This window comes from Hevea brasiliensis, chromosome 3, assembly GCF_030052815.1.
Source record: "Hevea brasiliensis isolate MT/VB/25A 57/8 chromosome 3, ASM3005281v1, whole genome shotgun sequence".
NCBI classification, from domain to species: domain Eukaryota; kingdom Viridiplantae; phylum Streptophyta; class Magnoliopsida; order Malpighiales; family Euphorbiaceae; genus Hevea; species Hevea brasiliensis.
Window position 1 is genome coordinate 93,936,811 of NC_079495.1, and position 17,106 is coordinate 93,953,916.

The window sequence follows — 17,106 nt, forward strand, 5'->3', positions numbered from 1 at the left end:
AATTTCTCTATTAATTAATTTAATCTGAATTATTTTAACTTATTTTAGAAGGAGTTTCTTCAATTTTAATTTGGACATAATCATGGCTAACTAATTAATTTGTGGCATAATAAAAAAAAAAAATTCATATTTCATTCTTTTCATATATAAAAAATTATCAAATTATGCCCCTTATATTATCTACATTAGCTATGAGTAAAGCACAAGTAACCCAAACTAATTGTGATTATGTAAACTTATGATTAATTTATATATATATTTGTTTAAAAATATCATGAAATTATAATTTCTTTAATTTCATATACTAAATCATGAATTTTAAAACCATATTTCAAATATGTTCTGCTTACAAAAAAATTTTCAGATATGTTGACAACATTTTAAATTAATTAGTAAATATTTTCATTATCCATTTAATTTATATGATCTCAATTCTCAAATTTTATTTTAACTCATTTAAATTTGTGACCAAAAAATAAAATCTATGTACAGTAAGGCTATGTTTGATAGACCTAATCAAATTTTCTATTGAATCTTAATAAAAAATTTTTTTTTGATTCTATTTCAATAAAAAATATAATTATATTACATTAAATCGTATTAATAGATAAAACAAAGGGAAATATTTCTAATATGGGCTAATAAAAAAAAATTATCTAGCTAAACGGGGGAGGGAAAAAAGGAATGAAGAAAAAAGGAGAGTATAAATAGAAATTGCAGATGCAAATAACATTTTTTCAGAAAAAGAATGTTTTCCTTGCACAAAACAAACGACTACAAGAACAGAAGCAAGCAAGAAATTTATGAGACACGCATGCATTATAAAAGGTCAGCACGCTCTGATTCTTTTTACAGTCATTTATCTTCTTTTCTTGTTGCTCTTCAATTCTAGTTAGTACAAGAAAACAATCCTCAATAAGACTTTGACTTTGCTGCCTGCTGTCCACAAAATCAAAATAGCAGACCACATTACAGGAATAGAGTTGAGTATAATTCCAGAGAGTCCAAGCTGCTACTCGATTATCTGGGGGACCGCCTTCTCCAGCATTGATGTGCCCTTGAATATTGTCAACTGCAGCTCCCTTGTATACTTTGACACCTGAGCATAAAAATAGTTTGTTTATTAGTATCAGTGCTTATTCAAGGAGGTTACATGCTCATCCTTTCCTCTTTTTGAATAAAATCAGTAGCTCAGTCCCATTTGCAGTTCCATGATCTTATAAAATCTAATTTAAATCTGAATTAGAGCAGTCAACGTCTAATTTCAATTCTCATTCCACATTATGAAAGTCATCCATGTTATTTTGGACCTCCTATATATTATGACTTGGCATGCGGCATGCCTATAAATAATTCTACCGTCTCCATAACATAAAAACCAAAAACACTCGATAATAAAACAACACAAGAACCCTCCCATTTCATGTGCATGTAGTTCTTTGTTGCAGAGAAAGCATACGGTTTTCTCAATTTCATGAACATTTTACAACTTCATTCATCATCACTGAAACAAGAAAATATACCCCAACTATTCATGAAATTGCAAGATAATGATGCAACATACTTGTCCCTCGTTCATCTTTCTGAAGCCAAATCTTCCTGTCCAGATTGACTCAGCTTCCTCAGCTGCTGGTAGCACTAGGTTTACCACCTTCAGGGAGCACAGTAACCTCTCAATGCATGAGAATAGTGCTTGGAAGTAACCCTGGAAATAGAAATTAAAAGAAGTAACGAGGTTATCTATTAGCAAGTTCAAGAACCAAGGAAAGAAGTGTAAACAAGGCAAACTTAAAATAACGCACTCACCTTTCCTTGATGTTCTCTACTTGTCGCAACTAGAGGAAGCTCAGCAACTTCCCTACCAAAAATTCTAAGAAGACCAGCTGAAACAACAACATTCCTGTGGATGCATTAAACATGCAATTATTTAATGCTACACATATCCTAGATGCATTAATCAAATAAAATACAAGAAGCGGGGAAAGAAAAAAGGTCAATAACTCAAATAAAATTAGCATTTAATGAAAAACTACATACCTTACTAGCAATAGCACACAGTACATCCCCCCAAATTCTTGGCCGGAAATATTTCTCCTGCAAAAAATTCCAAGATCAGTAATCAGACTAGTAATTTATATCTTGTAAACCCAACCCTAACAGTTGAAAGTAATTAGAAATTACAGAGATTGAAGATAACAAAAACAAAAAAAAAAGAATTATCAAATAAACAGCTAACCTTATGGCATTCTCATTCCCCTATACTATGCTACAACAACAACAACAAAGCCTTAATCCCAGACTGGTTAGAATCGGTTATATGGTTTTTTCGTCATTTAGTTCTATTTGAGATGGAATATCACTTGTAGAAATAAGTCTCACATTGGCAATGTACAAGAAAATTAAAGGGTATAAGTGTTGGCAAACCAAACCGAAATGGAATAAGAATATCATTTTTCCTTACTAAAGAAGAGCGGGAAAAGCAAAGACAATTTTTTCTCCATGTGCAAAAAGGATCCACGTTATTCTTGGTTTGATTTTCTAATTTCCTTCCAATATAAGGTCCATAGAGGAAAGAAGGATATTTCCTTGTTATTTCCTTATCCCATCCATTCAACCAAAATGAGAGAAACCAACACTTTTTCCTTCCAACTCTCTTATGCCACTCATCTTTCTAACCAAGCAAGTATTTGTCTGGGGACCCAAACTCACGAGGCCTAACTTGGTGTTTGGCAACAAAGAAATTGAGACATCTGAAAACAAAGAGGAATCTGAGACAGAGGAGAGGCAGATGAAATCACAAGGAGAGGAGAGAACTGACAAAGATATGTGAAATAGATCTGTTGTTATTTGATTAATTTATGGCTCACAGGATATTCATTCTACTAACTGAAAGAAGTCACCATGCAAATATGTTCCTCACAAGGTCCAGGGACAGCTTGCAAATATTTTGACGTTACATCCAATGCACAAACGGGGAAAGACTTTAAAGAAGAGAATGCATTTCCCTAAAGTCACATATATATATATATATATATATATATATATATATATATATATATATATGAAAATTAACATGCATATCAAGGATTCAAGACTGACATAAGAAGACAAGCCTCAAATGTGGCTGCTTTAATCAAGAACAATGTAATAAAAAAATATTTGTAGCAATAAAATATTTTGACCAGGAAAATATATTACTGTAAGCAATAAAACAAAAAATGAAAGGGCAAATTACCCATAGACCATAACAGGAATCAGATCACGACCACTTTTTGCAACGATGGGATCAAAACACTCCTGCCAAGAGAAAACAGAGCACAATCATGTACAATGATTCAAACTTGGGAAAATGTATATTATACATTGAGCACACTTCTTCTAAAATTACAAAATTATGCTGCCAGTAAAAGAGTGGAACATACAGACGAAGTCTATCCAAAGAAAAAAAAAACCCTTTTGATGAATGAATTTCCATGCAAACCATGCACTGAAAGACATCAAGTCACAAGCAAATTCATGGCCTAGGAACGTACACTTGTTTGCAATGAGCATTCCAATTTCAATTGATCATATGAATAACAGAGAGCCCATAGGGGAGAAAAAGAAAGCAATTAAATTCAACAAGGCATCATCAACATACTCGAAAAATTGCAGCAGCTGATGACAACAATGAAAGATCTTCTTTGTCACGACTTTTTCCCATCAGAATCCGCCATTGAACATCATCATTTGCTAGTCCATCCATAGATGATCCTTTCTCAGCATGCTTTCTAGTTATTATATTCAACTGTGACGCAGGAATTAACTGTATTCCGCTAGAAACAAAATTCCTTAAAGCCATATAGATCCGATTGCAGTCATTAGAACAGAACCAATTACCCTTGGGGAGAGCCTGTGGTGAGATATACAACAAAAATTAACAAGTTTCTTTGCAGCATCATAAAAACTAAATATTGCAAGATTATAGACCTACTTTTAGATCACATAGTCCATTGTCCCGCAAGCAACCAACATGGAACTCCCTCTCACACTGAAATGGAACATAAAGGTAACAACGCAAAAATAATCAGCATTTTTTTTAAGGAAAAAAAAAAAAAGAAGGCTAGTGTGAATGCTCAAAATAGAAGGATTAACATACTTGGTCACAAAGGATAACTGTTCGGTCATCAAAGTTATTTGTGCTAAAATCATGAGCTCTGGTACACATAACAAAAACAAGGTAAGTTGTGACAACAGAAAATGGCAAGTAGATTCAAGGAACAAAGAACAATTTCATTATTAAATAAATTAGAATAAACAAACAAAATCCAAGAAAAATTTCAACTCAAAAGGTAATTTTGGTATCATAGAATAATAGGAAATCCTATTATCAATCACTAGACAAAAAAAATAATTGTGAGTTGTGACAATAGTAAATAATATAGAGGAAGATCAAAAACAAAACAGAAGAAGGAAGGGAGAGGGAAAAGAATGTCGAGGGCAAGGAAAATACCTTTTGGACAATGTCACTATTGTCGCAAGTTTATTATTGAGAGAGCACCTAAGTATTGTGGGAATACTAGAATGTGGTACAAAATGAAGCCTCATGCATGATAGCTAGTGTCATTTGGTTTCCTTCACTACTAATGTAACATCCACCATTTTTCTATGCCGGAATTTTTGCTTTTGTTGGGAAAATCCAGTAAAACTTAGAGTTTTAAGGATGGCAGAAATAATGGTAGGTGCTATATGTAGCACAAGTGTTATGTTAGAGAGTTTAAGGGTTGAAATTTTTGCAAGTATAAGGTCTCTTTTTTGGACAGCAAAAGCCAAAAGCCCTATACAACCGAGGGTATAAAAGGTTTAAATGGCTCGTTTTTCTTCAAAGGAAATTCAAAATTTTTCTCACTACCAACTTCTTTCTCTACTACTATATGCAGCTGAGGATTGAACAAATCCTTCTCAGATTTTCATTCTTTTCTATAATTTTTCTTCTTTTGAACAAGTTTTGGTGCCTACAATCCTGTTAAGGTGCAAGAGCAAAGAGTACAGCTAAAGCTTCAAGGAAGAAAAGTTTTGTTGTTTGTATGTGAGGTTACTACTAAATGTTTCTTTTTTTCTTCGGGTCCAATTAAGTGATTTAAGTGCATGAGTTGCAGCTTTGAGCAATGAAGTAGTATTTTGGTTTGGAATTCCTTTTCTTTTAGCAATTTGAATTTAGGATTCTTAAAAGTTAAGGGATCTATGGATGCATGTTATGAGTTTATTTCTTTAAAGTTAGTATAATGTTAGAGTTGGAAATTCTATATTGAATTGAAGATTTGAACATTTGAATTTAGTTTTAATTGTTGAAATCTTTGATGATTAATGGATTTTTTTTATGGATTTTAAAATTTTGGTTGATGCATGTCTTGATTTTGGGGTTTCTTGAAACTAGTTAAGAGTTTTAAGGTTTATGAGCATGTTAGATTTTGGGTTTTTAGAGCTTTAAACATGTGTTGGTTTTATTTTGGGAGTGAAGATTTTTAGCAGTTCGAACAGAGAATTCTAAAAATTTCTTAGTTCGGCTGCCGAAAACCACTGTTTCGGCAGCTGAAATAGCTACTGCCGACCAAGGCTATTTAAGTTTCAGCATTTCGACAGCTGAAGTTCTCTACTCAGCCTACCCATTTTCCTATTTTGTTTTAAGACTCCAAAACTTGTTTTTTAGACCCCAAATGACCAAGAATTGATGCTATGATGTATACATAGAGTTATAGAGATTCGGTAACTCATTTAGGTCTATCTTTTATTGAATCAAACTTCAAGACCCGAAAAGCTACAGAAAAGGAAAAACTATCGTTCATGTTTGGTTTTTGATAGACTACAAAAGATGAGTAACACTAACCTAATGAATGCTAATCTTTTTAATTAACTATAATGAAACTCATGAACATCCACATGCATCATTTCATGATATTATTATATTGTATGTATCTAGAATACGAATATATGTTGCATTACTACATAATTAATTGTTGATGCTTGATAGATGCTTGATGATCTACTGATTTTCCCTATGATATGGATATGTTATAATTATACATGATATGATGTAGTAAGACCAAGTAAGGCCTAATAAGTCCCTGACTCACTATTTACGATAGAGGAAGACTTGATGAACTTTTTTTATAACCCAGACACATTGATTATGTTATTTATTAAGACAAAATCCTGATGAGCATCTTTATGAGCCAGGCAAATTGATCATGGCAAATCATTGATGATAAGTCTATCTTACGTGAATTATTTGTGTTGTGTAAACTCATGTGATTTGATGTTGCATATTTATGAATTGAATAATATGACAAACGAATATCCGTTAGTTTACTCACTGAACTTTCCAAAACTTACCCTCTTCCCTTAATCCCAGGTAAAGTGTTATAGGATTAGAGACATATACAAGAAATGATAAGAAGAAGCTGAGATCTAGCAAGTTGTATATGTATGATTTGAGGTTTATCAGTGGATATTTAATTGTAATGATTAAATACTGTGCTTGGTTTTAGTGTATAGACAGTATGAAGTACGCAAGAACAACATGGTTTGTATGTTTACCTTAAACTCTAAGCACTCTTTGATTATTATGTATGAACAGTTGAATTACACTTTAGAGTTTTATGAATGTTATGAAAAGATTCAAAATTCTGAGCCATTTTAAAAAGAAATGTTTTATGCCATGATTGAAATGCTAAAGTGTAATTGCTTATGAGTTGCTTAGGTTTTAGTTTATATGGAATAAAGAAATGTTTTAACAAGTTTTTTAGACTTGTTATGGATTCCAGCAACCTTAAGCTTACCCGCTTCCTAGTGCCGGTAGTGGCCACCTAGTTGGGTCGTTACAACTAATACATATGAGACGTTTTTCTTTCCTTATACTTAGTTTAAAATTAATCAATAAGAGAGTCTTTCAATATTCAAACTTGAAAAAGGAAAGAATCAACTAAATTAATCAATTCACTTGATATGCTATTGGTTCACTCAAACAACCTCAATTGAAGTATATCTTTTATTTGATATATAGATTCAAATTGGTAGGGTAAGGAATTAAATAATAAGATTTGTTTGATTCTTACAACTATGCTACCTTAAAAACCTAGAATGACACATAAAGTAGTTCAAAAAATACAACCCTAAATTGGGTAGAATTAAGAAACTAAAAGATGATTCACCTAACCAACCATAACTAACTTGTTATTAAATTAGTTTAATCATGCTAATTGCTAAGTTAACCACATAAAAATGGATGAACAAAACATAGTTTACCTTCAATGAATGGACCATTATGATTCAAGGAAAATTTACTCTCATGAAATACATAGTTTTACCCTTTTAACCGAAGGATAGTTCCAAAAGTCAATATGAATGAACCCTAATGATATATGGGTAAAATTATATTTGTAAAAATAAAATTTAACATGATCTCTTTATTTAACATAGCTCTGTTGAGTGAGAATTAAGAAGCTTAAAAGGTTGAAGGTTAAGAAAATAATATTGGCTTTATACAATTGTTGCCAACTATGATAAGGATCATGGTAAATGAATATCGTAGGATGTGAGAAGAGGATGTGATATAGGGTTGGGGAAGTTTATTCAATAGGAACAAAAAGATTCCTTTTATAATGTTCGTAACATTAGAAAATTTGATCTTTTTCAATATGATGTTTTAGTGTCGAAGCGTTCCCCCCTAAAATAGGCAAGTTCCAATTCCATTTGTTGGATTGGAAAAAAGATTAATTGTTAATTACTTGCAAGCAAATATCTTTGATATGCATTTTGCGCACAATATAGGATTTAAAGAAGAGAGATATTCCTAGTGTTTTTAGATTTACTATATATATAATATGATAGTAGGAATGAATAGAGAAACAAGGTAGCATGAGTGAAATTTAATATGGGTTGCCTTAAAGTGAATTTCATTATCTCACTATGGTTAAGAGACCATGGAAAGGGGTAGATCCAATTCTTTCTTAGATGACATTTAGAACACATATGCACATAACTTTTCTTAGGGTGAGAAACCTAAATTATAGATGGCCCTAAAAGCAAGGAATATTTTAGCAGTAGACCTTTTGCAAAAGTGATACAAGATTAACCAACTGCTTCACTTTTACATACAGGATGAAAGATTTGAGAGTTTGCCCATTCAGTTGTGAGAATGTGCTAAGTAGAAGTTGATTTGTGGTGTATAAGATGACATTGAGAACAAGAAGCTTGATTTGCTGCTTTTTTCTATGGGTATGTATGTGTTGAGAAGAAGCCATAAATTTTGTTGATTTTCTGTATTATGCAAATGATTCACTGCTTTTGCATATGGGTTGTGATGCCTTGGTGTCTATAGATCTTATTCCTTTGCATAATAACAAGGAGAATTTTATTTCACACACACACATGTATAACACCCATCACCATTTGCAAAATAAAAAAGACTGGAAGTTCTTAAGGAACTAACCTGCAAAAAACACAACCACCAACTTCATATTCTGGAGTTTTAACAACTCGTGTCAACCGAATGACAATTGGTCTGGTAATGTTTCCTCCGTGTTCAAACTTATTACAGTTTGAACACTGCCAAACTCCATTAGGAACGCACTGCAAACCCAAACATGCTGCCACAGACAGATCCAACCAAATTAAAAGGAATAAAAGAGGACCTTACACCAATTCATAATTAATCAAGGTAAAGATATATTATGTAATCTATTTTCTCCAATAAAAGATTAAAAGAATAATTAACAAGTCTATTTTCTCCAATAAAAGATTAAAAAGAATAAAGAGAAATCAAGATTGGGGTGGTGATAATGTCTGGTCCCTTAACCGGAACCATCTATAGGGGAGGCATTTTAAAATCATGAAGAATTTAAGCACAACTAATGCATCTGGAGATATAATTTTAGACACTGAAAAATGCCATGAAAACAACAAGAGAGCATGAGCTTTGCTTGGTAGCAAATGAAATATCTATAAAATCATAGCATAAAAAAAATGTATTTAAGAATAGAAAAGCATAAGGAAATATCTACCTAGATGAAAAGCTCGAGGGCAACTCTCGCAAAAGATAAGATCCCCTCCATCACCACATTTTGCGCACATATCATCACTTACACCAGTAGTAATGCTTTGCCCATTCGCCAATGAAATGGCTATATCATGGAGGGTCAAGCCATTGGAAGTATATATGTGGCGATATCTGCAAAGAACGTTAAAAAGTTTATTAGAAATAAAAATTCAATTCACTCCAACATGCCAACAACCTTTAAGGTTTACTTACGGTTGACGCCTGGCAGCCATTCCAGCATGAGCTTCAAATTGAGATGGGCTTATCTATTCATAAATAAAACAATGACAAAATTATGAGTGAAGGAGAAAGGACCCCTACGATCACATGAAAAATTATAAATCTAATGTGAATTTACACATAAAGATCAAACTGAAATGGGCTAATCTATTCACCAATAAAATAAAGATACAATTGTAATTGAGAGAGAGAGAGAGAGGGAGAGAGAAAGAGAGAGAGAGCTCTCCTAGCATCAGAAGGAGAATTCTAAATCTAATATATTAATGTACAACTTAATGATATTACCTCTCTGTCACAGCAACTGCAGACTATACCATTTCCTTGCTTGTAACCAGCCAACAGTTCCTGGAAAAACATACCATTAATAAATTTGTTAACAATATGCATCAACATACGTATATTACTTAAATATTAATAGCAACCCTTCATTTAATTATCAAACAACTCACTTGTCCTTTGACAAAATAAGCCAATTCAGCACCATCTGGAAGACCATTTGGCATGAAAAGTAAGCGGTGAAGATCATTATCCCTGTTAACGTAGAGAGAAATTTCAAGTTACAAAATTCATTCAAGGAAAAATTCTGATATAATACAAAAGAGAATAGACAAGAAAATAATAAATAAATAAATAAAGAACCTTCTCTTAGTGCCTCCTTCATTTGTTTTCTTTTGTTGCATAAGTAAGCTAGGCCTGCAAAACAAATGTAATAAAGGTAAACACAACATAGCAACATACATGCAATTACTGGGCCTTTGGGTACTACTCCCCCATCCATATATGCAACATACCAACAAAAAATCCACTATCTATGAAAACTAAATAAAAAGAATAGAATGAGAGAGAACCGCTTCAATGCACGCTTTTGCTCTTCTGGCATCTCTATATATTTTTCTTGTCTAAAGGGGTTGTTATTCAAGGAGCTTGAAGCAAGGCAAAAGCTTTCTTCTAAAGCTTGACTGGAGTAGCTGCAAGTTATAACAAATCATGTTTAGCCAAAATTAACAAAATGAGGCTTAGGCAACATGGCTCATAGTTTGAAAATTGTCACAGAAAAAGACATTATGCCCTAAGCCAACTTTTGCCTTCATGATAATCATTTCAATAAATCATCATTTTCATTTGGCTAAAAATTATCATTGTTTTATTTTGGCTTCAGATTTTCTAAAAATCAAAGAAGGTATGGATCTAATAAAATTAAGCATGATCAAGTAACTAAACAATGGCAAAAGTTATAAAAAGTTATACCAAAAGTGGGAAAAGTACACAAATGCAAATAAATTCAACAATGAAAAGTAATTACCGATTATTATCATTTTCTTTTCTTCAATATAAGAATCATTAAGATATTAAGACTTCAATTAAAAAAGTAGACGTAACTAAATTGTCACTATTAAGGGATCCAAGAACAACAAATTTATCAATACATAAAATCATAAATATAGATAGATTCATAGATATGCATATTTCGAAATTTATACATAGCTAGAAATACAAATATATTACATATAACACAAACGCATGAGCAGTTGAGCACGTGCTAGCACACGCACACACACAGAGATCTGAAAGCAGTGAGAAACATAACAATTGCAAGCAATCCTTCACTTTTAAATTTAATCTTAAAAAGATGAAAAGGATAAGGGCATTAAACAGTGCAGTGTAGTGAAATCTGATCTCTAACCTTAGCAAAGCAGTAATGTCTAGATCTATGTGGACAGGAATACTCACAAAGAGGAGAAAGTATGGTGTATCTAGAATGGCCTCAATAGAAGATAGCAAGATAAGGTTGCCTTTTAAATGTAGCACAACCAATGCATGAAAATTATTTTCACCTAACCTCCTTATAAAGCCGAATAGCACTTGAAGAGAGAAAATTTGGCTCCATCTAAAAAGGCTTCAGGGAGAAGAGAACGGGATAAGGTTGCATTTAAACCTAGATTACAAATAATTAATTTTGGAAAACTAATTTCACCTATCCCTCTCATTCAAAAGGAAAGTCCACAGAAAAGAAAGAAAGCTTGGATCTATCTGGAAAAGCCATGTACAGAAGAGAAACAGGTAAGGTTGACTTTTTAATCTCGTAGACGTTTGGTTGCCAGAATTCAATATTCCTATATGGAATTACTTTCTTGGGAAACTAGATTTTCAGCAAAATGATTCTAGAAATGTAACATTATCATATTTGATTACAATTTCAATTTTCTTTGGAATGTATAATTATTATGTTTGGTTAGTATAAGAAAAAATACAAATAAAATGAAGTAAATTAACAAATTACCATAATATCTCTAATTTAAATATATTTTATTTAGATATCTATAATCGTAAAAAATTGTCATTAAAAATTAATCAAAACCATGATAGAGCCATAATAAAAAAAAAAAATGTGACTGAGCATAACCACAGAAATTCTATAATCTCAACAACTTAACATTCATATCATTATAATAAAGAATATTAGTGCCTATATTTATTTTTTAATTTGTCACTCTAATGGGAAAGCGACTTGCCTGCCATTTTGAGAAGCAAAAGTGGGACCCACAGATTTAGGAACTTAACTTTTCTAGTATGACATTCTCATAAAAACCAAACATGAGAATTTGACATTCTAAGTTACTTTCCTTGGCAATTTTGACAACCAAACACATCATAAACCATTTTGATAAATTTCACATGGAAGATTATTTTCACTCATCCTCTTCATTTTGCTGAACTGATTCAGAGATGAAAAACTATTAAGTCTATCAAGATAGGCTTCAAAAAAATGCAATAAGGTTGGCTTTGAAACCTATATCACCAACAACTAATGCATTGCCAGCCTCACGTACACAACTTTTAGGAAAAATAATAATAATGTATCCTTCTCATTCAGCCAAATAGTGCTCAAATAGGAGAAAGCCTAGTTGTATCCACAAAGGTGTAAAAGAGAAGATAATGGAATCAGGTTTCCTTTTAAACCTAGGTCACTGATAATTAACAGTAAGTACTCAAATTTTAGGAAGATTATTTGCACCTATCCTCCCCATTTAGCCAAAGAACAACTAACAGCTATTAACTGCTTCGAACAACTTTCCAAATTTTTTCCATGAGAACATCAAATAAGACAAACAAAACATGCCAAAAAGCCACTTATAACAATTTGTTTCAGGCATTAACACATAAATGCATTTGATGGTAAATTAGATGAGAGAGAGAACAAAGAGCTAGCAACTGCTCCGAACAACTTTCCAAATTTTTTCCATGAGAACATCAAATAAGACAAACAAAACATGCCAATAAGCCACTAGAACAATTTGTTTTGAAGGTAAATTAGATGAGAGAAAGAGAGAGAGAGAGAGAAAGAGGGGGGGAGGGGTGGTGGTGGTGGGAGGGGGGATTGAACTATTAAGTTCAACATGAATTCATCAAAATGGAAGTTATATAAGTTGTATATTACCACCTTCCAAGTGAAAGAGGTGAACAAGGAATGCTGTAAAATCTTTTCTCTGCTCCACTTATTCCATTGCTTTGTTGAAGACTAGCTGCATATAATTAGAGAGTCTATGCATTAGGAAAGACAGAAATACAACCAAGAGAGTCCTTTTCCAATGATGGTTTCTTCGATTGGTTAAAAAAACAATTATGATAAATATTACATCAAAAAGCAACCAATCATCGTAACATTTTTTTCTCAATTCTAACTATTCCATTGGTTTGTTTAAGACTAACTGTATTCCAAGCTTATGTCAAATAGGCAGAAAGTCTACGTATTAGGCAAGACATGAATAGAATAAAAAAATAAAAAAATAAAAAAAAAAAACATTTTCCCCTACAATTTCTGTTAATAGTATGCCCTAGAGCATATCATTTAGTATGTATATTGTACATGTTTTATTAATAAAAAGGCATTTTCACTTTTCCGTTTACAAAATATATTTATGTGTAATAGAAAAGGTCCATTGCTATTTTATTAGAAATTCTATTCTTAAGTTATTAAGAATATGAGTGACAGTATTTCTAGCACAAAGTATCATGAATTGGTTCACAATCGAAGATACTTCACAATAAGACATGACTTATCCAGAAAGATTGTAATCATATTTGTTCCCAAGTTATTTATATGAGATGTAAATAAGATAGAATGTTGAGTCTCATGCCATATAACAAACATGATAGGCACTTATGCATGATAAGTAGGCCGAACCAGTAACACTTCTGACAAGCACGTGGAGTTTACTCTTGTCAATACATTGTCATAAATCATATCAATGCATATAATCTTTAGACCTAAGATAATACAGTTATCTTGTATATAGGTGGTTTGAGTTTGATACTGCTTTTATACTTGTACTATGTATGGGTATATAGGCATGTGTTGGCTCCTACTAGTTATATGTGGAGGTAGGTGTTGATCAAGATAGAATCTGTTACCCTAAGTAAATAGTGATCAAATCCTATGTTCATTTAATTGTTTTTGATGTTTCAAGTTCCTGACCAGGACAAACAGATTTAATCAGAAAAGAGTTTCTGATGAGAAAATCTTTTTAATCTAGAATTGAAATTAAAAGGGAACATAATATTCATAGCAAATGGGATTTGACATAAACCATGACTCCAGCTGGAATTAGGATTTATAACAGAGAGATTCTAGTGCATGGTAACATATGATTATAGGTTCATTTAAGGTATTCCTTATTACTAATTGGGTGGCAATAGCATGCTATGCTAGTTGTTAACCATGATTTATGAGGTGCCTAAAATGATTTAGAGAAGTCATTTATGGTAAGAAAGAGTACTGATAATATTAAGAGTTAATATCATATCACATTGCCAATTAGTGATGAGCCTAGTGAGTCACACATATACACAAGTAATCACCAAGTTAAATGTGATTTAATTAATTAATTAAAGAGTTTAATTGATTAATTAAATAGGTTTGGTTTGTAATAAGATTGCAAAGTCTCCAGCATGGCTTGAAACAAAATCTAGGTTATTGGATGTATAGTATAAGTTAAATTTATATTTAAAGTGTTTAAATATGAATTTAATTGTGAGAAATTAATTAATGGAGATTAATTAATTAATTTATATTTGATGTAAATTGATTAGAAGATGAGAAATAATTATTTTGGGTTGAGAACTCAAAATTACGACAAAAGGGTAATTTGGTCATTTCACAGGGTGACATGTGGCACCATATAAGTTTGTCATTTGTCTTCCTATCATGCATGATGATCAAAGTCAAGATTAAACCTAGCTTTGACACTTGGCTTAATGTGATTAGGTCAATTAAAATTAAGATGCAGTCAGAAGATGACATGTGGCAAGAGTTTTAAGTGGTGACCTAATTATAAAAGGGAAAGAATGAAAAATAAAATATATACATTCTGATTTTCTAAAGAGGTGCCGCCACCCAAGAAACTCTTCTCTTCTCTTTTTCTTCTTCTCTCATCAATTCAAAGAGAATTGCCTATATTCTCTTGAATTAAAATTGCTAGAAATTGTTTCTAGTGTCCTATATACATCTACAACCTTTCTAAAGTCAAATCCCTAATTTCTAATTGGTTGACAAGGCTTGAGAAGCTGTTCAAGGGGGCTGCCATTGGTGATCTTGGTGTGGACAAGCTAGAAGGATAACATTTGGGGTCCTAAGTGCTTCACAAAGATATCAATCATATCTACAATGCATCAAAAGGTTAGTGCATATATTCTTGTATTAATCTAGGGTTCTAATGAATTAATTTGTTAATTCAAAATCTTAAATGGCAAATGTAGATCTTAATACATATTAAAAATGTTTTAATATGCAATTGAACATTGAAATCAATTAGGTACATAATGAATCTTGCATTATGCATGAGACCCTAAAAGAAAAATTTTTGAATTTAATGTTCTAATCTAATAATTTTCATGCTTCCGCTCCTACAATTTCTTGGATAGGTTCAAACTAATTATAATAAACATCACATCAAAACACAAAACTCTCTCCGTAGAAGACACATTCATCCAAGCACCATCCAAAATGACTGGAAAAGCAACAAAGATAAAGGATAAATCAAATATCTATCACCTTTCCAAACCTGGAAGAACTCCTCATTTATGGACGAACCAGCCACATCCTTTATCACTTCATCCAATGCACTAAGTGGAGCAGTTTTTAGTTCATGAATAATACTGCAAATTGGTTTCCCATTACCCAAGTATATGTGATTGTTTGGATGTCTAGTTTTGCCGCCAGCATGCTGCTCAAACTCATAGGCACTAAGAACCTGCTTATATATATATATATCATTCAGTCATCTAGTGAATAAAATTACATAATAAAATCTACATAAAAAGCAAATTTTTTATTTCTTAACTATAGGAAGCCAACTTACTTTTGAGAAATTACATGATGAACAGCCACACAAGTATCCACCACCATCTATAATTCCATCTAGCTCTCGCTAGCAAGCCATTAAAAACTCATAAGACTCATACATTAATAAAATAAAATAAAATAAAAAGCAAGATCTGCAAAAATACAACATATCAGAGAGCACAATTTAAAAAAAAAAAAAAAAAAACTTACCTCTGGAGAAAAATATTTCACCCGAGCTCCATCAAGTATACCGGTTGATAACAACTTCTTGACATTTGTAGGATAGTTGCTGGGAACAACCTTCTTAGACATCTTCAATTCCATATTGGGAGCACAGAAATATCTATTTCCATTTTCAAGCATTTCTGCACCTGAATTAACCCAAGCAGAGTAGTTTTTCCCACGTTCTTTACTATACTGTTTTCGACCTATCCGATTACCTACAGCATTAGCAACTGAAGTAAAATTCTGGGTGTCATAATCCTCTTTTCTTTTGCTAAACTTGAATGTAATCTTCCTAATTCCAGACGAACTAGCATGCTTAGGAATCTCCAGTACAACATGAGATGTAGAGACCACATCAGAAGTTCCACTGCGAGCAAACTCACATTGAGAGGCATTGTTCTGACTGTTACGTTCTCCATCCTCGCTTAGGGTGTCCATCGGACTCGAATTTCCAGAACACGTGGATGTGACCTCGCCAGCACCCAGTTGCTTACATGTAGCCAATTCAGTTGGTTGGCTAGTGATATCCTGGCAACTGGATGCATTTTCTTTTGGAGAAATTAAAGGATTGGAAACTTCAGATTTTATGTCCTCATTTGAAGCTTCTCTGGCTTGTTTCTTGTTAGGAAACGGTTCTGGTTCGGTGTCATCTATCAGAGATTGATGGTCTCTCTTCAATTCAGTTATTCCTGTATTCTGTTGTCCAAGACCCATCACCTCTGTCGAGATATCCAGACAAACTGCACCTTCTCCCATTGAAAAACTCCAAACTCACCACTATAAGAAGCGCAAAACCACACGACCGCATTCAAGATAGAAGCAATAGCAAGAAATAAACCCAAATTTAATTGCGACTGAACTCAAATTGTTCCTCTGTATACTCGCATCAGAATTCAAATTCGCAACCAGAAAAAAAAATCGAAATAACAATTCACACACTAGTCAATGCCCAAAACAACCCGTAACTCAGATACCAAGCATTATGAAATTCAAATCAATCCCAATAACTTTTGAAACTGTCAACAACCGCTGTATCAAATGAAAGAACCAAAACCTTGGACACGTGTAAATTCACTAACGCCTACCTCTATACAGCCTCCAAAATCAAAATGAAATTCAAATCTTGGAAACCGAATCAAGAAAGCCTCTCTAGATCGAAACGAAACACATAGGTTGTGAAATTCAAAGAAAGAATGAACGAAACAGGGTTGAAGTCAGGTTT

General features: G+C 32.6%; 1 protein-coding gene across 2 annotated transcripts; it reads right to left on the minus strand.

Annotated features, from left to right (window-relative positions):
• Positions 1 to 704: 704 nt before the first annotated feature.
• On the minus strand, positions 705 to 17,100 carry LOC131168771 (uncharacterized). 2 transcript variants are annotated; one of them, XM_058144064.1, is made up of 20 exons: positions 16,268 to 17,099; positions 15,870 to 16,099; positions 15,676 to 15,744; positions 15,369 to 15,567; positions 12,759 to 12,840; positions 10,165 to 10,284; positions 9,956 to 10,009; positions 9,766 to 9,847; positions 9,602 to 9,661; positions 9,290 to 9,342; positions 9,042 to 9,208; positions 8,471 to 8,627; positions 4,139 to 4,196; positions 3,974 to 4,030; positions 3,641 to 3,892; positions 3,236 to 3,297; positions 2,038 to 2,094; positions 1,807 to 1,900; positions 1,565 to 1,705; positions 705 to 1,099 (listed from the first exon to the last, which is right to left on the minus strand). In XM_058144064.1, the coding sequence occupies exons 1-20, from the start codon at positions 16,638 to 16,640 to the stop codon at positions 1,013 to 1,015; spliced, it is 2,454 nt and encodes an 817-aa protein (XP_058000047.1). In that variant the 5' UTR covers positions 16,641 to 17,099; the 3' UTR covers positions 705 to 1,012. The 2 variants fall into 2 exon arrangements, with proteins under 2 accessions (XP_058000047.1, XP_058000046.1); XM_058144063.1 differs by having other exon boundaries at positions 15,870 to 17,100.
• Positions 17,101 to 17,106: the final 6 nt, after the last annotated feature.

Excerpts from the sequence above, each read along its gene's own strand:
- LOC131168771 (XM_058144063.1), bottom strand. The coding sequence starts at position 16,640 with ATGGGAGAAGGTGCAGTTTGTCTGGATATCTCGACAGAGGTGATGGGT. Across the intron at positions 15,568-15,675 it reads CATCATGTAATTTCTCAAAA|GTTCTTAGTGCCTATGAGTT; the intron begins GTAAGTTGGCTT and ends ATATATAAGCAG. Across the intron at positions 1,706-1,806 it reads GTAGAGAACATCAAGGAAAG|GGTTACTTCCAAGCACTATT; the intron begins GTGAGTGCGTTA and ends TTCTATTTCCAG.